Here is a 22959-nt window from a genome sequence, read left to right as displayed (position 1 = left end):
ATTTCACATTTTTATATAATTTATTTCCACCTTTCTGTTGGTGGAAAAGAAGAAAAATGGGGAGGTAATGCCACCCTGAGATTAGCTTGCCATCTTTGACTATTAATGTGGTATTGTAACTTTATGCTCAGCCAGGCCTATACCCCTATAAATGTGCCTCTCTCAGTTTCTAACTGAAGTGCTATTCATTATGACAAACTCTGAAAACATTCTCTCTCTCTCTCTGTCTCTCTGTCTCTCTCTACCATATTGAAAAGACTATAGATAAAATCAATAAAATGTATAAACATCTAATACAATACTTTGTATTTTCAATACAAAGCCATCTTCCATCCTTAATATTATTTTTCTTTAAACCTATTTTGTTTTATCTTAGATATTCAACCAGGCACCATAGCTTCAGAATTCAGTTCCAAAGTTTCCAAAGTAAGTATTTTGATTGCATTCATACAATTGTATCTCTGCTTATAGGCTTTGCTGTTGGAAGACAGTTTTTATATGTGCCTGCTCCTCTCCTTGGAATTAGTAATCAAACCAGGAAATATTTTTTTCATTCTTTGCAAGATAAACTGATTTAGAAGATGCCAAAATATTTCAAAATGTTAATATCCTAACTTGTTCCAAAACAGCTACTTATAGTATTTTATCCAAATGGAAAAAAATGGTTTACTGTTGAGCCGCCTTATCAGGGAGATGGATGGCATACAAATTTAATAAATAAATAAATAATAAAATCTACTGTTCAAAGTTGAGATAATACTAAACAAGTGGTATTTACAAGTGGTCCTCCAAAGTTCTGTCCATCACAACACCCTTGTTTTCACATGATTGTGATTTGCCTACTTGGAAACTGCCTTGCATTTAATGATGGTGGCAGCATCCCACGGTAAAGTCTGTATGCCATACTTTTCGGAGTATAATCCCCCCCCCCTTAAAACAGAGTGAAAATTTGGGTGTGTCTTATATACTGAATGTAGCCCCACCCACCTGCCAGCCCCCATCCTTTGACCTCTGCCTCCCAGTAATTTACCTCCTTGCAGCAAATGGGAAAAATGGGGCTTGTGGAGGCGGCAATAGGCTCTGGAAATCCATACAGCATGAAACAGCTGATGATCGGGAGACAGGTGCCAAAAATGAAAGTGAAGCTTGCTGTTTGCTCCATGGAGGGAAATTGCTGGGAGGCAGAGGCAGTTTTTTTTTTTCTTGTGCTAATCAGGCTGTTTGCTGCAAGGAGGTAAATCAATAACTATAAATGCCTATAGAATGTTCAAATTATTAGACTTATTTTTTAAAGACTGCTTTATTTTTGTTCTAATCAACTTAACAAAATGAAGAAGGTTTTTAAAATAAATGCTTGATCTGAAGAGGCCCAGTGCTATTGTATCTTCTTTTAAATAGCAGAGAATAACATATACTTCCACAAAGCCACATCAATTTTAACAGCTTCTGTACAAGTGCAGTCTGAAATGTAAAAATGTCCTGTTGTCTAATTAGACCCTGACTTTGTCACGTTTGGAGTAGATTTATTTAAATAATTGGGAGGAGTTAGTGTGACTACGTTTAAGAAAAGTTTCTTCATTAAAATACTGCCATAATGTACATTTCTCCAACTGTTTGCTATTTCTATGGGTCAGACATACATAGACAGAAATGCAGCACAAACAGTATATATTGTCTGTACTGTTTAGCAATAGCAATAGCAATAGCAGTTAGACATATACCGCTTCATAGGGCTTTCAGCCCTCTCTAAGCGGTTTACAGAGTCAGCATATTGCCCCCAACAACAGTCCGGGTCCTCATTTTACCCACCTCGGAAGGATGGAAGGCTGAGTCAACCCTGAGTCGGTGAGATTTGAACAGCCGAACTGCAGAACTGCAGTCAGCTGGAGTAGCCTGCAGTGCTGCATTTAACCACTGTGCCACCTCGGTTCTTTATGTTTGCTGTTTGTTGTAAATTGCTGGGAGGCAGATTGCTGGGAGGCAGATTTTTTTCCCCTTGTTTTCCTCCCAAAAGCTAAGTGCGTCTTATACTCCAAAAATATGGTATATATATTGGTGGCAGTCTTGTTTACCATTATATGGGAATCCTTTGAATAAAAAATTACACATACTGAGGCAGGAGCTAAAATGGTACCATCTACATTCTTGTTAGCCAAGGTTTGTAAATAAGTTACAAAAGCAAAATCTTGGAATATCAATTATGTATTAAGGAACTGACTTTTAGATTTAGTTTTAAGCATTTGGCTAAGTTGCTGTACTGTTCATTGTATAAATCTAAGTTTATTTCACATTTTATAAGATGTTTTATCCTTTCTGGTTTGCTTTTTCTGATAATATTGTGAATGTTTTTCAGAAATTCTCAGACACTTTAAAAATCAAGAAAATTTGTAAAAGGTAGGCAAGTTCATTTATTTTCATTCTTTAAATATATATATACACATATCATACATGCACATTCATGCATAAATATATTCTGTGGGTATGCAACAGAGGTAGTATTCAGAAATTTCTGACCCGTTCTGGAGAACCGGTAGTGGAAATTTTGAATAGTTCGGAGAACCGGTAAATACCACTTCTGACTGCCCCCCCCCCCCATCTATTCTCTGCCTCCCGCCTCCCAGCTGATCGGGAGGGAATGGGGAATTCACCTGCCATGCCCACCAAGCCATGCCCACAGAACCTGTAGTTAAAAAAAAATTGAATCCCACCACTGGTTTGCAAGACAGCAAACACACCTAATACTGCTTTCACCTCCTGTTTTTCTCACACTAAATCCTCGTAAGGTGAGTTGGACTGAGAGAGATTAAGTAAACCGAAGTCATCCAGCCAGCTTTCATACCTAAAGTGGGACTATAATTCACAGTACCATGATTATTATCCTGGTGGCTTAACCACTAGAATAAACCATATTTTTATGTATAATTTAGCTATTATCTTGTCTCCACAATCATAAGTACAAACTTATTTCATTGAATTTTACCCTGAAATGCTCAAAATCAAGACAGATGTTTTGTATAATCGAACCTATATTTCCCCTTTTCTATAGGCCATGTATCCTTATCTTAGATTCTCTGAAGGCAAGTTCAGTACAAAATACTGTTCAGATCCTGAGAGAGTGAGTATTATTGCATTTCAATTCTGTTTTTACTTTTCATAATATATAAATCAGAAGATATATATATCAAACTTAAATATCAGGTTTTTTTGTTTCTATACAGTTTAAAATTCAGTGAGGCGATCAGTGTCACTACCAGATTTCCATTACGTCCTATATCTATTTTGCTAAATCTGTATTTAATAATATGAATGAAATGTAACATTATAAAATAAAAATAAAAAGGCTATATAGGGGCATAGTTGTATCCACACATATATGCTATTCCTGTTTGAAGTATGTAAAACATAGAAAAGAAATAATAAATGTAAATCTAAGAAATTCAAGACGTGACAATTTTTAAAAAAAGAAGTATATGTACATATAATCTAGAGTAGTAAATTGAAATAGTACATCTATGTACTACCCTAATTTTCAAACCACCCTTGCTTCCACATTGCCCATTAATGTCTTCCACTGTTTATAAATGACTTTCTGTTGCTTCTCATCACTCTTTTTGAGGATCTTGACAACTCTATCTAATTGTGACTTTTTCATCTTCATCTTCTTTCTTATCAACTCATTCAATGCCTTCATACAATTCAATTGACCTTCAGTGACCTTCTGAGACTAAATTAACTAACATACTTCTTTCGTATAAGTTGCTTCCTTGTGTATTCAATGCAAATTCATTGAGCACTCATTTATTGTTGAGCCTATCTCTTCTTATTTAACAACATATGATTTTCCATTCCAAACATTTAGTTCACTAATTTAATTTATACCAGAGTTCAGTAGAAAGGTATTTATACCTTTTTGGCTTTGTGGACTAGCGGGAGGAGGAGAGGGGATGGTTCTGTGTACACAAGAGGCAATCATGCCCGCCGCTCACACAAATGTAGCGCATGCACATGTACTCCCTTGCTACTTCAGCAAGTGGGGATATGCATGCACGTGCATGCTTACCAGCCACTTTTGTGGCCTAGTTCCAAAAGGCTCAAGGGCCAGTAATGGGTCATGGCTCGGGGCTTGGGGACCCCTGATTTATACCACTTTCACTTCCATGTAATTAGAGTATCAAGGCTTCATACCAAGCCTAAACTATTTCTACTTCACATCCCAACAAGATTCAAGGAATTTATTTACTGTAAACCATGCAGAGACTTAGGAAACAATAAATATACAATATATACCCTTCCAACTATTCTAATTTTCCAGATAAAATTCTGAGCACCTTCTTCCTGCCTTTCCAACTCAACTGTTAGTTTCCTGTTTGATGCATTGCTTAGATCCATACTGCCTCATATAGTCTTTCTAATATTGATTAAATATAATTCAAGCATCTTCCTGTCCTGAACCAGCTGAAATCTAGGAGGAGGCAGGAGTAATGTCTGTATTTGCTACCCTGAGTTATTTATAAAAATAATAAAGGTGGCACGTAAATGAAATTAAATAAATACATGTCACCACAAGCATTTCTTATACATTTAGCCATAAATACATTAAACTGCTGAAGTGTCATGATACCTCCTTAACTTTCTTTCTGCTCAGTGATGAACAATTCACTAAGCATTCTATTTATTCTCATGTATATTATACTTTGATCAGGTACCTTTTTATTGCATTCAGCAATCAGCTTTAAATTCATATTCTCACAAATAATTCCATAATAATAGCCTAGTCGCTTTTCCTACATTTCAGCTAAACAACAGATCAGTGACCGCTGAAAAGCAAAATCTGATTCGAACACATTCTCTGATATGCTCTAGATTATGGGTGCCATAATAGCATTGTTCCATTTGTCATATACCAAACAACGAGTACCTAAATCTAACCCTAACATGCTTCCATTATTCCCATTTTGGCTAAACCATGTTCAAGATTGTGAAAGATGGTATGCATGAAGCTGGGATCTGGAGTGATAAACTAGAGTAAAATGTCAGTTTCCTCAGAAGGAATTCTCAAAAGGGAAAGGGGGATAAAAGGCAGCCCAGCCCAGATCTGGATAGAAGAAGAATAGCAATAGCAGTTAGACTTATATACAGCTTCATAGGGCTTTCAGCCCTCTCTAAGCGGTTTACAGAGTCGGCATATTGCCCCCACAATCTGGGTCCTCATTTTACCCACCTCGGAAGGATGGAAGGCTGAGTCAACCCTGAGCCGGTGAGATTTGAACCGCCGAACTGCAGAACTAGCAGTCAGCTGAAGTGGCTGCAGTACTGCACCCTAACCATTGCGCCACCTCGGCTCTCAAGAAAGTGAAGATAGCCACTCTGTAGAATTTCCCAGGATATATTTGTAGGCTGGAAGCAGTAAGGGTTTAGTCTGCCAAGATTCTTTTGCTACATATAAGCAAATAAAGAACTGAACTGTGGTTTAATTGTTCCATATCATTCCAGGGCTTAGCTTGACAAAGAGAAAAAAATGGGATTCAGCTGAACTTGAGTTACTTGTCACCTTGCTAGAAACATACTTTATCTTCTTTATACATATCAGTTTTCACTGTCAGAGGCCTAACTGTATACTATCTATGCAGTATACAAATCAAGTCAAAAGCAGCTGAAATATTTGAGGGGACAAGTGTAGAAAACTTCCTCTTCACATAATACTACACCAAGTGTACAATAATCATTTTAATAGAGATTATTAGTTTTCATATAACTATAGAGGGTTGGTTTGAATTGTTCATGTCCATTTCAAAGCTGAAGAGCCAGTGCTGTCTGAAGATGTCACTGTGGTCATGTGGCCGGCATGACTAAATGCCGAAGGCATACAGAGCGCTGTTACCTTCCCACCAAAATGGTCCATATTTTCTGCTTGCGTTTTTACGTGCTTTCGAACTGCTAGGTTGGCAGAAGCTGAGACAAGTAATGGGAGCTCACTCTGTTACGTGGCGCTAGGAATTTTAACCATTGAACTGCCGACCTGATCGACAAGCTCAGCATCTTAGCCACTGAGCCACTGTGTCCCTATAGCAATATTTTTTTATTTACTTAAATAAACAGCAATTAATTTTTCTCATTGTTATCACATTGGAAAGCAGATCATGTCATTTGAACCCATCTTAATATACTTCTCTTTTTCAATTACAGATATCTAGAAGCAGAATGGGAAGCTAAACGCAAAACTTGTCGTGAGTTCAGCAAATCGACTATGGTGGATTTTTGTCCAAGAGTCCCCAAACAAAATAATAACAGTGATTGTGGAATATACTTATTGCAGTATGTGGAAACTTTTTTTCAGGTACAAATAATTTCAATGCACTTTGTACTTGTACTACAGCATTCTTTTTTTTCCTGGATAAACCCTGAGATTGTTTCCAATGCATGGCTGATGACTAGAAATATTCTACATCAGGGCTTCTCAATCATGCCCCCATTCATATGTGTGGATTTCAATTCCCAGAACTCCTAATAACAACAAGACTGGCTGGGAAATTTGGGGAAGTGATGTTCACATGTCTTGAGAGTGCCCCAGTTGAGGTAGTAAATGCTCTTTCAGATCTTCAATTTCATGAAAAGGCTTTTAACAAACGAATAGCTCTGGGGTTTATCAATATGTATACAACATATTGTATAATCTTCTGATCTTCCAATGCTGATCTAACATTTATTTATTTAGCTAACTTAGTTCATTAGTTACCATATTTTTCGGAGTATAAGACGCGCCTTTTTCCTCAAAAAAGGCTGAAAATCTGGGTGCGTCTTATACATCGAATACAGCATTTGTGCCCCCCAAAGCCCAGCCCCCTTTGCCAAAATGGCTGTGTATACCTTTATGGAAGCTTTCAGAGAGCTCCTGGGGGCTGGGGAGGGCAGAAATGAGCAAAAAACGAGCTGTTTTTGACCCCCCCCCCAGCCCCCAGCAGCACTCTATAAGCCTCCATAAGGCTATGCATGCAATTTTCTTTGACAAAAAGGGCTTGTTTTTGTGAAAAACAGGCCGTTTTTGCTCATTTTTGCCTTTCCCACCGCCAGGAGCACTCTGCAGGCCTCTCCCAAGGCTATTCATTTGAAAAAAAAGGGCCGTTTTCACGAAAAATGGGCCATTTTTGGGAGGTTTGCAGAGTGCAAAAACTTTTTTCCCCTTTTTTGAGAGCTCTTTAACTGATTGATGAGAATTACATTGATCTAGAGAGAAAATGGTCGGCCCAAGTTTAACAGCTGGCTTTGTGCCTGTCTCCTGGCTTCTAGAATTCATTTTTGTACTTGTGCTTTTGGATAGGATGTTATTATATGAATTATATGTTTACTTTAATAACACTAGTAGCAAAAAATATTTCTAGCAAGATAATACTTTTTAAAAAATTTACTTATACAGAATCTTTTTCCTTTAAATCACCAGAATCCTATTGTTAACTTTGAACTTCCGGTACACTTGGAGCAATGGTTTCCTCCTCACCTGGTGAGAAGAAAGCGAGAACAGATTAGAGACTTGATCTTGCAATTACATTTCCAACAGCAGGGTGGCAGCAAAAGCTAGCAGATTTTTCTTCGGGATCTTGAAAATGAAAAGCATGGATCCAGAAATATGAGAAATCTAATCTGCAATGTATCTTCTTGTAATGTTGTGAAGAGCTGCATTTCTGTATTTATTTTAAGGGTTACATTCGAGCTATATTTGCAGGAAATGAAAGCATATAAATTATAATTATGTAATTTAAAGTAAATGCCATTACATTGCCTAATTTTGTTTCAGTGGGAAAAATAGAAGCAAAATTGCAAAAAGCAAAGATGGAAGAATACTTTATCCTAAGAAATGTAAATAATTTTATTCCAAAAGCTAGAAAGTAAGTCTTCACAAAATGAATACATTTTAAAAGGTATATTTAATATTTTTGAAAATAGTACTTCAATATTTAAACTGAATACATCTCTATAGCTGCTTTTAAATAGATATGGTATTGCCCCATTTGATTTTTGGCTATATTTTTGGGTTTTCTTATTCATACGCACAATCACTTTCTACATTGTATTTTTAAAATGCCGGAACACAATGTAAAGTCATGCTTCAAAGTTATTATAAAATGGAAGTGTCATTTGTTTTCCCTGTTAATTTGGTTACATTGCTCAGATTCAAACCTAATCTGTTTCTGTCGCTCAGAAATTACATATGAATACTATGTATTTGATCAGATACTTAATGCAAGACCATGTGGTTTTCACTGTACTGGGTACAGCTGGAACTTGTATCTGGCAAGGTATCACCCTGGTGGGAACTTTATTGATATTTCAATTATTTATTTTGGGGGTGGTGTCAGTGGAAGTGTGTCTAATAGGCACTTTGATTGACATCTTAAACTAACAGGAGTAAGCCCCATTACATTCCCTCACCAAGTAAACTACTGTTATAATTTTTAAAAGTGACATAAAACAAACTTTTCTTAGCCAAAAGAAATACGATTTTTAAAATACATATTGAAAAATTGAATATATATGATTCTCCCAAGTATTTACATTTGAGATTTAAGCTGTTACTAGAAGAATTTCTTCTGGACTAAAGAACCCTAAAGAATAAGGAAGCTGTTAAATGTTAAAGAAGGGATTTTACTATTGAATAAATTATTATTTTATTACGGTGTTTCATGAGTTCTTTTTCTTCAATAAAAGTCTCACTATTACTCTGTTGAAATTAGGTTTGACTTGACAGTTGTTTGCAACAGATCAGTGCTGTTTCTTTGGAAGATACTGGAATCCTTGTAATCAAAAATTATTTTAAATATTCAATTTAAATGATTTTTTTCCTACATGAAATAAATACTGCACAGAGAAGAAACAAATGCTATTTATTTGACTAGTTGTAACTTATATATTTTAATTATATATTTTTGTGATTTTACACACACTCACACACATATACATTGCATTTGTGCTGATAGATAAATAAAGGGAGACTAGTATAGATCTATTTCAATCTATTGAGCTCTCATCAGCTAGCCATACCCTTACTGGTATTTGAACCTGTGCTGTATTACATATTAGGCAGTTGTGTTAGCCACTAAGCCACAGGTTCTCCTTTATCAGCTGAGCCAGGGTAATAGGTGTTGTGACTCAGCAGTTCTGCTGAGAGATTTTTCGGGATACAAAATTCAGTATGCAGCTGGGGCTTGTGGGAGGAAGTTTGGGAGATAAAAGTAAGAATGCTGCCACGCCCCAGTTGCTGGAGTCAACGTCGTTCCTTCGTGTGTTCCGTGTCTGGTACTATATTGCTTGCTTATTACTCGTGATTATGCCTGTTACACTTGGATAAGTGCTTTGGTGTTTTCATGTAAACCTGATCCGTGGAGATGGTGGAAGAAGGGCAGCGTTTGTAAGAGCTTTTGTTTTGAATTCTTATCAGAGATTTATGTTTATGTTATTTCTGGGCTCGAAGCCAGTTTGAACTGAAAACTGATAAAGAAAAGTCCTTTTAAGTTTGCCTGCCTGCGTTTGTTAACGAGCTGTCAAGGGGGGATCAGAACAAATAGGTATGTATTTTGTGTCACAACCCCTGGTATGCCCAAATATGGGAGGAAGCATACTGCTTTCTTTCTCTGTCTATCGGCTCATCCCAAGAGACCATCCAGACAGAAAGCCACTATTTTTACTGTTGTCTTTGTTACATTTGTGTTGCATTTGTGCTGATAAATAATACAGCACAGGTTCAAATCCCAGTAAAGGTATATCTCTCTTTATTTAATTATCAGCACAAATGTAACAAAGGCAACAGTAAAAATAATGGCTTTCTGTCTGGATGGTCTCTTGGGATGAGCCGATAGAGAAAGAAAGCAGTATGCTTCCTCCCATATTCGGGCATACCAGGAGTTGTGACACAAAATACACACACACACACACACACACACACACACACATAGTTTACCTAAATATATACATATCAGTTATTTCAGTTTGGCATATCGGTTATCTCTGTGTGGGAAAAAGGATACAGTTATGTGAAAAAGAAAGTACACTCTCTTTGAACAGTAGTTTCCAATCTTTCCATAATGTTTTAAGGCAATACAGTACTTAAAGAAAATGATTTTTTTTTGCTTTACAAAGTAAAGCTCGCCGCCGCCACAGTGTAAAACTCACTGAGATAAATCGAATACATCTCATCAAAGATAAGACCTAAATCAATGTTCCTATGATGACTTCCCCAGATGTTTCCCCAGATGCTTCTCTGGATATCTGTTTAGGGAAGGATAAGGCAGATCCTGAAACGTCAGAAGGGGAATTGGTCAATGGCTCCAAGGCAGGGGCTGCAAGTTAAGTGAAAGGGAGTAGTTGAATGAAGAAAAACAGGACAAGGAGCCAGCTGAGAGTAATTTGGCTGAATGACAGCTATAGCAGGACAGCCCTGAGGTATCAGGCAGGAAAGCATGCGGTGGCAGCCAGTCAGTGATGAAGAACTGCCTTCTGTACCTGATCCGAGAACATAGAGAAGAGAAAAGGCAGGAGTAGCAAAGGTCAGCTTGAGAACTCGTGAGGAGGCAACTTTGTTCTTCTTGATAGGCTGCACCAGAAGCTAACTATTTAGCCAGCAGATAAATGGAGATAATGCTTGGAACAATGTGTTCATTTCCTAGCTGTGTGGTTCTCGGTTGTGATTTCTGCCTTGCTTTGCGTTGCCACTATGCCTTGACTTTGGATCATGCCTGGTGAACTCTGGACTTTTTTGCCTCTTAACCTTCTTGTGTTGTGGATTTAATTTTGCCCAGTAAATTTATCTTGTTTGGGAAACTTTCAAGTGGCTCATTAGCCATTACTCTGTGGACTAGCATTGGTCTACTTTTGGCTGGACTTAATTGGGACAGTTCTGGATTTTTGTTGAAGGGAATTGCTGGGGAATATTAATAAACTCACTAAATCACTGTTACATTTAAGCAGAGGTGGGTTGTTCCCGGTTTGGCCCAAACCGGCCAAACCGGTAATGGCGGCAATGGGAGGCTCCACCCAACTGCCCAGATGTGCATGCGAGAACGAACAAACCGGTGGCGCTGGGATTTGAAACCCATCTCTGCGTGTAGGTGTGAATGAGTGGGAGAGCATTCTCAACCTTTACTTAAGAGGACTACTCTATAATCAAAGGTTTTTGAAGATCAAATTAAGATACAGATTGGGAACCACCTCTAGCAACATGTTATGTATTTGTATCAGGTGTTCCAATATTGTACTTGAAAAATAAAATGCCCCAAATATTGGGATATGGGAATGTTGGCTTTCTAAAGAAATATTTTCACTTTGTCAATCTTGCTGGAGACCACCAACTAGCCCATATCCTGGTGATCACAAACCAGAAATCATAAAGTTGGATAGATAACCTGTGCGTGGTCCAATTTGAATAACTGTCTTATGTTTCTTAAACTGCATAAAGCTGGTTGCTTCCTTGAAAATACTTCTTTAAAGTAATTTTGAATTATGTTTTTTAAGTCATAGATTCTTTGCATAATGCACAAATACTTAGATGGAGAACTCTCAGCCTTTTTATTCAATCCAGTTTTTTCTTCATGTGTCAACCAGGAGAGAGGGAAAAACTTTTGCTTGTAGTGGGGAAAAGTTTGGGGAGGTTATCAGAGAGCAAAAACTCTCCCCCCTTCTGAAAGCTCTTTAGTTAGAGTGAATGATGAGAATTAGATTGATCAAGTGCTGTGCCATCAGAAACAAAATCTTAGGTGCTGCAGATTGTCAGCGATTTTCTTCTCTAGCACATGGATAAATACACCTGGAAACATCTCCCTATCTAACTACTCTCCCTCTCTCTCTCCCTACCTACCTACTGTATTTCTCTCTCTCTCTCTCTCTCTCTCTATCCCTCTACCTACGTATCTACTTTTTAAAAATTTGCCTCTTCAAAACCTTGGTGCGTCTTATACTCCGGTATAAGAAAAATACATATTTCTATTATCTACGCTCATTGGCAGTAGCTGTCCAAATAGTCTTACTTGGTGAACCTCTTGATTTAATTGTGTTTGGCACTTTTTGTATTCCTCAAACATTCCAGCTTTCTAAAGGTTGTAATCTGATGATTAGCTTACACAAACTGTGGTTTAAGCTGCTTTGTGGTCAGTACTCTCAAATTTGATGTACAAAACAGCCTGCTCTTTGTTAGCCTGCTATCCAATAGCTTTCAATACACAGCAGTAGCAAACTCTACTTTCATGGCTCATTGTGGAAAGAAAGAATCTAACTTGATAGAAGAGAAATGCTTTCATGTTCTTTCTTTCCCCAACCTATTTGTATGACTCCATCTGTTTATGCTGATAGACACATGCAGGTAAAAGTAGGAATTTAAAATATTGGTATGTACTGCATATCTCTCTGTGTATGTGTATATAGATAGATATAGAAAGTACATGTACCTAGGTAGATAGGCATAGATATGTATATGTATATGTGTATGTAAGTGTTTATATTCATGTATGTATGTATGAAACTTGTGGGAGTGGTGCCTAGAGTTTGAAGTTGCTGAAGGACACATTTATATTTCTCATGAAAAGGCTTTTTCCTCTGAGCTGAATAGCTACTGCCAGAAAGACTGGAGCAGATACATGTATATATCATCAACAGCTGGAAGAGACCCAAGTGTGTTCTGACGGAAAGGTTCTGAGGTATATTATCAACCAGAATATTTTGAAGAAGTTCATCAATGGACCTGCCTTGGAAGACCACAAATAATTTAGCAGGCAAAACCTAGAAAGAGGCCCTTGAGCTGTAAATGGGGCAGTGCTTGAGGCCCCTCAAAAAGCCATGTAGAAGACCATGCAAGGTGCATCTGACCTACCAAAAAGCCCTGTGAGTCAGGTTTGTCAGAAAGATTGAGACAACTTCCTGCAGATGATGATATGACGTCAATCAGCCCTTGTGGAACAATGATGTAATGTGTCCCAGAATAAAGTTCCACTAGATATTTAGATGTATTTAGCCTTTAATCACTATTTGTCGAGTACTGTTATTGTGCCATTTTTATTGATTGATTTGATTGTATAACAGCCCATCTCACATTCATGGCTCTGGGCCACTCATCTAGTTAAAACAACCACACTAAAAACAAAACAAAACATAGGTATCAATAAAACTCCATTAAAACCAGATTAAAATATAACAAGCAGGCAATGCAAGCCACATGGCTATTATGTATCATTTATTATACTTTATTCCTTATTCCAGTTATGCAAAACACCTCTTTGGGTAAGTAGAGAGTAAAGCTTTGGAACCAACTGTGTGTAGTATATAAACACTTCCATATATTTTACTTTGTAAGAATACAGAAAGGATTGGCTTCTTTGGGGAAATATTTTTCAGTTCCTTCTTTTAGAAATCCTAGGATTACCTTATCAACTCACATCCAGATATTAACCAGGTCTGAAACGTTAGCTTTTGGGGATCAACGTTTTGGGATCAAGGTCAAAGATGACATTAATGTGAACTGGTCTTTCAGGTACGTCAATTTTAAATTTATTTTCATATATATGTCATTGTGTATGTATAAAAAGCCCATAGTTTTTTTGTTTATTTTTTTTTGTAAATGGGATAGCAATACCATTATACAAATTATAAATAAGTACAATGTTATTCAACAACATTCTTTTTGGTCTATTTTCTAAATATTTCCCTGCTTTAACCTTGTCTGGAGAATCATAGTGATAAATTAAATCAAGCATGTATTGTTACCATCCAGAGTTGCAGCAAAATCACTCAAGGTTGAAAATCACTTATCTTACGTTAACATAAGATATTAATTAAATACTACTTTTCTCCCCAAGAAGTTAATTAAAACTGTATTTTGTTAAGTGAGAATGGTGCTGCCCTTGTATGGAATGCCAGTTAAGGGCATGATAAGCTCTAGTAAAGCTGGCTCAGCTGACCAGCTTAATTTTTTTTTTAAAAAAACTGTCTGCTCTGGAATGACTAATATCAAGAAGCTTCTCCTTTAGCAGTTCTGTAACTCCCAAAATGAAAAATGAAATAATTTATTTTAGAGAAAATAATCCTAGATATTTTGTTGGGCTTTTGTTAAACAAACTATAGTATTTTTTTAATGATCAGAAGGAATAATATATGACATCAGTGCTGTTCCTGGAAGAGAATCTTATTGGATGCTTGATACGTTCAGGATTGCTGGTCTGGTGGAAAAGGGACTTGATTATTTCCTTTTTCACTTTAAATATAAAACAGAATAAAAGATAAATAAATATGTGTGACTTCCCTTGGAAAATATATTTAGGAATATGCATATTTGTTTTGGCTAAAAGGGATTTTCCAACATTTGCAGGTAAGACAGTATACCTAATAATTTGTGTGTTTGTGTGTGTGTTAATATTCATTTATAAACCATTTTACTAATTAAACAGTTATTCCATACTTTTGTATTTAATGAAAATTCATTTAATCAGAATAAGAGGGAATAGCTTATATTTATATGGAGCTTGAATCAGTCTTTCTGAACTGGAATCCAATGTATTTATCTGCAATTCTTAAAATTGAAAGGAAAAATTAATTGTAGGCTACAAGGTCCCTATCCCTAACATAAAAACAAGCATCACCTAAGGCTTGCTTTTACTGAAATATGTATATCATGACAATAAATACTAAGCATATGTCTGTTTTATATTTACAATGCAGACTCAGTAGTAGCTTTTTTCAGAAAACAAAATCTTAATATTGTTAATATTAAGTATAATATAAGTATATCATGTAATTCTTCTTGTAATGGTTATATTTATTTTTCATTTCAAATAACATTTTTAAACATTGCTAATATTTTATCATTCATATAGTCAGTGAATTGTTCAGCTTTATCATTTTCCTCCTAGTTAGTTTTTACATTATACCAAATATGGGAAATATGTGAACTAAGTTTGATTAGTTTCCATATTAAAAATATAAAGCAGGAACTAATCTCATTTCCATCTTTAAAATGTAGCCATTTGATGGGATTAGATTAGCCCATTCATATTAGATGCATAAATTGTGCTTGAAAGTTTTATGCTGTTTGTCAAAGTTAGTATGATACAAATAGAAAATATTTAAGAAGTGAGTCATTGTAAGCCCTCTAATCTGGTAGGGAAATTCTGTAAGATGTGTGCAGAACAAGTAGGAGAAACTTTGTATAGTCTCTCTATATGAGAAAGGATTATTCAGAATATATAGAAATTAGTTTTATCACCTAGGCAAAAATATGTTTTAACAATAGTGTTGTAGTTTCTTCACATCTATGGAAAAGAAATGCTAGCTCTTTTCTTCTTCAATTGTAAAACAAGTTTAATTTTCTTATTTTGGGGCACAAAATCTATATAATAAACATTTTTTCCTTTGAAATCTTGATTATTATCTACTTTAATCACACAAACAAACAAAAATCCCATGATAACTTTTTTAATAAAATAAGATCTATATTTAAGACTTATTTGCAATACTATAACAACAAAGAAAGTATAATTAGTGGAAAAAAGTATTATAATTATTATGATACACTGTTTTTTACTAGAATCATATCCTGCCGTTTTTGTTCAGGAACTGAACTGTACATAGGATTTGCTTTCTTTATTTTTCTTCATATCAACAACTCTGTGGGTTGGATTGAAAGAGAATAACTGGCACAAAGTCACCTAGTGACCTTTGGTGACAAATGGTGGACTAGGATATTGATCTCCTTAGCATCAATCCAACATTTTAACTCCTTCACTGCTTAGTTAACATCCATATTACCAGACAAATATAAGAAAAATAGACTGGAAATATCTGAAAGATTGTATTTCTTAATGAAGCTTATAAGATAATGTAGTACTATAGCATTGTATCCATAGCTCCTTAAAGATATTTCTTTGTAATGAAACCTATTTGCCAACAGAGGACACAGCACCTAAGGATATTTCTTTGGATATTTCATCTGATACTTGGCAAACAAATAGAAGTCATTCTCAGTTTCTGGATTCTAAGCCTCTTCTTGACTTCAAGGAATCACAAAAGTTCAGTAGGCATTTATTTCGAATGAAGAGATCCATTTTCTTCCCTACTGGAATTAAAGTATGCCCAGAAGAGTCTATTGAACAGGCTACTGCGAATCATCTTAAATATTTCAAACTTAGAGGTAAGTGAACAGTCCAAGGCAACTGCTGTTTCTTGAGAGAATCAACATCTAGATCAGTGTTTCTCAATCTTGGCGACTTGAAGATGTCTGGACTTCAACTCCCAGAATTCCCCAGCCAGCGAATGCTGGGAGTTGAAGTCTGGACATCTTCAAGTTGCCAAGGTTGAGAAATACTGATCTAGATTTATGTGAATGTTAGAAACCCTCAGAAAAACAACCCTGTTGGGCTGATGCTGGGCATATTGCCATTTCCCCCCCTTGTCTTCCTGTCACTCAACAGGAAGTTGTAGCAATGAAGGATATAGGCTGAACAGAGATAACTGCAACAGAAGTAACAGTTACAGAAAATAATAGGACAATCAAAGACAGCTGTCTCTTTGGGATGTTTGCTTTGCTTCACTTCTTTATTACATTAAATCATGAATTTCCTGCAATAACTTAAGACAATATGCATAGTACTCCCACAACCCTGTCTGATATGATAACTAAATTACAACAATTGGCTTAAAGCTTCAAAGCTGCATGGACACCAGAATCCAGATTGTCCCATCTTACTCCAGTATTTTAATTATTATGCTACTTTTTCACTAAATATTAGCAAAGCAAATTCTCTTCTCATTGTATTAGGACTGGTATTTTGGTTACTTGTTTTATCTCAAAGGACAGCCACTAGCATATGGGAGGTGAAAAAGGAAGTATAAATTTTGCTTGGGTAAGTTATGCTGCCTCTCAGTGCAGGCAAGCTTAAAAATTATGTGATATATGGAAAAATATATCAGCTCAGTTAGAGTAGGGGCTTGGGAAAAACACATATATGCATGTATCATTTACTTGACTATGTGGATATTGCAAATGAGAATAACATAAGGTTTGTAGTGCTCCAAATTCAATTCCACAAAGAAATTTTCCAGAGATCATGAAGTTATGCAGGATCAGATCTTATGCTTGCCATAAGAAGATATAGACAGGTAGCTTCAAAACATCTTATTTGGAATCAGATTTGAGGCATTATATTTTCCTACAATGGGCAGTGTAGTACTTTTAAGTATAGTCTTTAAAAATGTTAGTGATTCTGAGATAATGAAGAAAATGTTACATTCCTTCTCTTCCTTTTATTTTGATTTTTCCTGTATAATTTATATAATTTGGCCATAGTTTCCAAGTCTCAGCATCCAAACATATTGGTTAGATTCCTATGAACTTGTACAGAGCCCTTTTTCACAAAATGTTCTCCTTAACTCTACAGATAGAGTTCGCTGCTTCTGTCTAAATTTCTTGACACTTATAATTAATTAATTATATCTGCCATGCTCTCTTTAAGAATTGCAAGCTTAATAAAAGGGATTTGTGGGTGCTATATTTAGGACATTTAAATGCTGTCTTAAAATAAATTAGAAATCAGAACATGGTCCATTCCTGCAAAGGGGTTGAAGTGATAGTTGTAATGCTGTTGATTGAAGTTAGGAAATATTTTAACACCACCTCTGATGTTAAAGGGCTTACACAAATTAACACCACAGAAACCTAAACAAATATCTTTTACATCCTACCAATTTACCATTCCCATTAAATGTCCTTCTCGTTCTCCGTATTATGTTTCATCTCTTCTGTTTCATTTGAGTAACATCCTGCCATTTTTGCAACATACATTCTCACATACTCATGTCTCTTTTTTTTCTTGTGTTGACATCTCTTCATTTCTTTCTTCAACTCCAAATAGCAGTTTACTATATAATTAAATCTATACTAATGTTTTTCTACTGTCCCTATTTGTAATCCATTTGATATGATCATGCATTTTGTAGAACTGCTCCATTCCGCTCAGGAAGGCCTACAACAGATGGTTGTTTGATCCCCTGATAAGGACTGTCACACCCAAAGGCCTCTGAGGAAGGACAAGGATTCTCTAGCCCAGATGGTCAAAGTAGCTGTGAACTGGCATGATATTTCTCTTTTTCTCCTCCTAGGCTAACTACCAACAGAATAATGAAATGGTATCTAGAATAAAATGGACCTTTCTTGATTAAAAGTGTCCCTTTAACTATGCACTTAGTAATAATACTGCTAAAAGTATAAAATTATCAGAAAGAGAGGCTTCTTTGAGGCAGTAACTCATTAATTTTTTCATGTTGAATAGCAAGCTGTTGGACATTTGGGAATTGAGTTTTAAAGGTTTAGTTTGCCTGAGCTAATATACTGTACATGGGTCAATGTTTAAGAAACACAAATGGGATTATAATTGGATTAAATGGAAGAACTGCTCATTTACATAAATGACCGAGCAAGCTCTCCAACCTCCAAGTAATAAGCAGGACTAGTCAGGCACTGATCTCCAGCAAATCCCTTTCTGTAGAATGACAAGTAACAGACTAAAGCATCTTACTGTATGTAATAATAAAAAGGCATTGGACAATAATAGCAATGTTAATTGGCACTTCCTGAAAAGACTAAAGCTTTTTGTGAGGAAGACTTATTGTATAGAGAACCTTATGAGGATTTATACTATATGTTAGACTGTTTATTTAAATGTTTAAATGGATCATACAATTCCCAAAGAAAACTGTTCTCACATTGAATCCTCCTAAGACATAAATTAATTTTAATTTTATTGTTGTAAACCCCCTAGAGTATCCCCATGGCTAAAAAGGTGGCACATAAATTTAACAAACAAATAAATAATGATAGAAGCTACCCTTATGGGATTAAATTCATACTTATTATATCATACACTTATTGTCAAGTGTCAGTGATAAAAGCCAATAACTCAGCCTTTGCCAATTTGATCATCTAAGCTGTAAAATTTAGGAATAATGTAAATTGTGAAATGTAAATCTGGAAGATAAATAGATCGCAGAAGGCTGTAATGGGTAAGCTCTTTATAGAACATTATGAGTTTCTCAGGTATTATTTTTAGATTATTTATGTTTGTAATTATTCATTGGGTTTTTATTCTTTTTTAGGAATCATCTATATGAGATGGGTGGACATTTGAAACAAATAAACAAACAATCCAATTATGCAATATTCTGGAGAATTACACAAGTTTCAAGTGTTAGCATTTGAAAAATTCATGGTGATTAATTGATTAGGAATTCTGATTTCTAAGATCGACCAGATTTATCTTACTATTCATTCTGCTCAAATACATTTGCTACATGAGCTCAATTTGTTTTAGAAAAAAATGCCTACTTGGAGTAGACTGTAATATAATTTTCTATGTTTTAAAATTATTTAATACATGTTTAAAGCTATTTTATCATTTGGAAAGAGGAAGGAAAACATGGTGTATGTAATTATACAAAAAAGAAGGTTTTTCTAAGTAGAATGTTGAAGGTTTATACCACAAAACAGAGGTGAAATCCAGCAGATTCTGACAGGTTCTGGAGAACCAGTAATGGAAATTCTGAGTAGTTTGGAGAACCAGTAGTGGAAATTTTGAGAAGTTCAGAGAACCGTCAAATGCCACCTCTGGTTGGCCCCAGAGTGATGTGGGAATGGAGATTTTTCAGTATCCTTCCCCTGGAGTGGGGTGGGAATAGAGATTTTGCAGTATCCTTCCCCTGCCACACCCACCAAGTCACACCCACCAAGCCATGCCCACCAAGCTACACCATGCCCACTAAACCACACCCATGGAACCGGTAGTAAAATTTCACCACTGCCACAAAGCCTTGGATGATTTCTAGACATTTATTTCAGACAAAAATCCAACAAAAACAATTGACAATCAAGCATGTTCTCCAGCTGATTGAAGAAAATAATGTTCTTATCAGGCCTTTTATCTCTGCATTCAACTTTAATTGAAGAAAGCTTTCATCTGTTCTTGGCATCACTTCTGTGGGATTCTTCTGAACAAGATAATTGCCTACATTTTGTCAAATTTTGACAAAATTACCTTGTGATACATCCATGAACTTGCTAAAAGAACCATTAACTATAAATATACACACTCAATAAACAGTGCAATTTAAGCCACATTTGGATTAACAATTGCCACATAGAATAATTGGAAATAATTAGTGATTTTTTTATTTCCCTATTTCTCTTTTCTTACTATTCTTTTAGTCTTTTCTAGAAAATTGTACCTATTTCCAACATTCTTCCATCATTGTTTTTTAACTTTTAATCCTGATAACTTTCCAAATAATATTAGCATACCAATTTGTCTCTGTACTTCTTCTGATGTATACCCTCAGAAACACTATACTCACAAAGAATTGTGCCTTTTTTCATTCTTAAGTAAAGCCACTCTTTTCACTGTCATGAAACCATCCAGATTTCTGTAAACCAGATAGCCTTCTACCATATGAACAGTAATAGCTATTTTATGGTCTCTAGCGGATGTCTAGAAATTTTGTACATTTTAACATTTAGTTGAATATAGTATCTCTTTATAAATTTATAAATTCTAATCCAGCAGGATTGTTCATGTGCAGTAGTAACAACAGTATTTAGCAATGTCTTTGTGCATCCCTCTCTTTATGTCATAATACAACAAGATAGTTGTTACATAATATTGATACTTGTATTTTTACAGTAATGTAATTTTATTTCTTTTTCTTTTTTTAAGTCTGCCAAGAAGCTATTTGGGAAGCCTTCAAAATCTTCTTGGACAGACTCCCAGGACAAGAAGAATATCAAAAGTGGCTAAATGAATGTGAAGCAGGAACTGTGAATATATTTGAAATGGGCACCAATTTTAGTCAATCTGAAGAATATCAAAGCCTCATAGCAAAGGTAAAAGATACAGAGTTTAAGAGAATATCAGTTGGACATAGTTTCAATTATAGTGAAGATAAGACTATTGCTATATGATGAAAAAGGATGTACATTTTTGAAACTGAAACCTTTTCAATTATTCTGTTATTTTATTCTATTTCTTATTCATTATTCTATTAAACCAGTTACTGTTTACTATGTCATACTGGACATGATAAAAATAATTTCAGAGTTCTCAGGCTCTGGGAAATTAGCACCTGACATCTAATGTGAAGTATCTCTTAAAATCTATTCTTTTTCATTTTTATATTTTTAGTACTTATTTGATATGCCTAAAATTACTTTGGATGTCATCTTGCAAATATCAAATAACAAATGTTGGAAAATAAATTGTGAAGAAAGAAACTTTTAAATATATTTCATCTTTGATCACAAGAAAGCTGAGAAATCTTTATTAATATTTATTATAGTCATTAACCAAAACAAAGCAAATATAACTAAACACAGAGAACGTTTTTAGTGCTTTTTGAGCTTGGTTGTTTGCAGATATTTCATTACCCAGTAAGATAACATAATCAGTGAAAGTGAGCGTGGGATGTGCTGTGCTCACTATTTATTTACAATAGCACTACTGTATATAAATAGAGAGCAAACCTATACTCAGTCATAGTGATAATGTTACCTAGTTGGGTAATGAAACATCAGCAAGCAATCAAACTTAGGCAACGCTAGCATAAATGTGTATATTTTCTTCTATTGGTATAAATACATAGGCTAGGCATATAGCATATATGTACCCTTGATATTAAACTGAATATCAAGGGTAGATATAATAGAGAAAGATAAGACTAATGAATCAGAATAATAAAAAAATAAAGTTATAATGAAACTGAAACTTTAAGGTAAGTGCCACTAAATAAAACATCTAATCTGTATATCTAAACATCTAAATAAAGCTAAAGACAATGTTCCGTGCACCTTCGGCATTTAGTCATGTCAGTGGTGGGTTGCAGGCGGTATGCCCCGGTACCGGAGCCTGCCCAGAGCACCAGATACCATTCTGGTACGGTGCTCCGGAGGGCCCACCTGCCTGCTCCTTACCTGTCCTTTAAAGTCTTCGGCACTTCTGTGCACACGCATGGCGCGTACAGAGCCTGCGCGATGCTCCACCAAGTAGGTGGAGTGTCGCAGAGGCTTGCGGAGGTGTCGCTGGAAAGTAAGATGCATGTGTGCTGCGCGCGTGTGCACACCGCACACATTCATGTGGAGGACATCGGGCCCCATTGCAACCAGTACGGAACCCAACACTGAGTCAAGCCCACATGACCATGGAGACGTCTTTGGACAGTGCTTTGGCTTTGAAATGGAGCTCTTTGGCTTTGAAATGGAGATGAGCATTGCCCTCTGGAGTCGGGAACAACTAGCACATATGTGCGAGGGGAACCTTTACCTTACCTTAAAGCTATTAAATAAAGTCAGTTAAAAAGAACGTCAGAATTGTAATTATCAATACATTTTTGACAAACCCAGCAAGATAGCAAGTACTAACAAGATAAGTATGAAACAAAGGTCACATACCACTTAAAAGAACAATAGGGATTTTTAAAAAATGTAATGCTAAGAATAAATCGTATCTATTAACCATGGATTAACCTACCTCAGGGGTGTCAAACTCACAATGTTACGTTTTTGTCACATGATGTATTGAAACTTTCCCCCCTTTGCTAAAATGGAGTTGGGTGTGGCCAACATGTGATGGATCCGGCCCACAGGCTATGAGTTTGACACCCCTGACCTACATGTTTACCTTCTGAATTATTTTATATGCTGCTCTACAGAACCTAGCTACATAGTATGTAATCTCAGGATTAGTGTTGGAAGGCAGATATTGCACATATTTTGTAGTAGTAAATCCTCTTATGTTAATTAAAGCACTGAATGTTTCTATATAGTAATTGTGCTAGCTAGAGGCTAAAAAATGTGATAGCTGCAGGCAAATTCTGATCTCCCCTAGAGTAGTAGAATAACTGCTGCACTCTTACCCACATTTTGTCTAATGGCTAGAATGAATTCTTTTG

General features: G+C 35.7%; 2 protein-coding genes across 8 annotated transcripts in view; both read left to right on the top strand.

Annotated features, from left to right (window-relative positions):
• The window catches only part of SENP7 (SUMO specific peptidase 7), a 35502-nt gene extending 26833 nt beyond the window's left edge, over nucleotides 1-8669 (top strand). For all 7 annotated transcript variants that reach the window (XM_087721390.1, XM_087721389.1, XM_087721388.1 and 4 more), the window contains 5 exons: nucleotides 377-426; nucleotides 2354-2394; nucleotides 3047-3115; nucleotides 6187-6337; nucleotides 7439-8669. In XM_087721390.1, the coding sequence (XP_087577516.1) occupies nucleotides 377-426; nucleotides 2354-2394; nucleotides 3047-3115; nucleotides 6187-6337; nucleotides 7439-7576 (449 nt within the window). In that variant the 3' untranslated portion in view covers nucleotides 7577-8669. The remainder of the gene's footprint in view (nucleotides 1-376; nucleotides 427-2353; nucleotides 2395-3046; nucleotides 3116-6186; nucleotides 6338-7438) is intronic.
• A 5596-nt stretch (nucleotides 8670-14265) lies between these two features.
• IMPG2 (interphotoreceptor matrix proteoglycan 2) overlaps nucleotides 14266-22959 on the top strand; it is a 40018-nt gene continuing 31324 nt past the window's right edge. Inside the window, exons 1-3 of the mRNA XM_087722044.1 lie at nucleotides 14266-14344; nucleotides 15902-16162; nucleotides 20733-20899. Coding sequence (XP_087578170.1) covers nucleotides 14266-14344; nucleotides 15902-16162; nucleotides 20733-20899 — 507 coding nt within the window. The remainder of the gene's footprint in view (nucleotides 14345-15901; nucleotides 16163-20732; nucleotides 20900-22959) is intronic.

This window comes from Thamnophis sirtalis, unplaced genomic scaffold, assembly GCF_051295495.1.
Source record: "Thamnophis sirtalis isolate CommonGarterSnake01/CBP01778 unplaced genomic scaffold, rThaSir2_p1.2 scaffold_8, whole genome shotgun sequence".
Taxonomy (NCBI): Eukaryota; Metazoa; Chordata; class Lepidosauria; order Squamata; family Natricidae; genus Thamnophis; species Thamnophis sirtalis.
The sequence above is the reverse complement of the archived record's forward strand: the minus strand, read 5'-3'. Positions and strand labels throughout refer to the sequence as shown.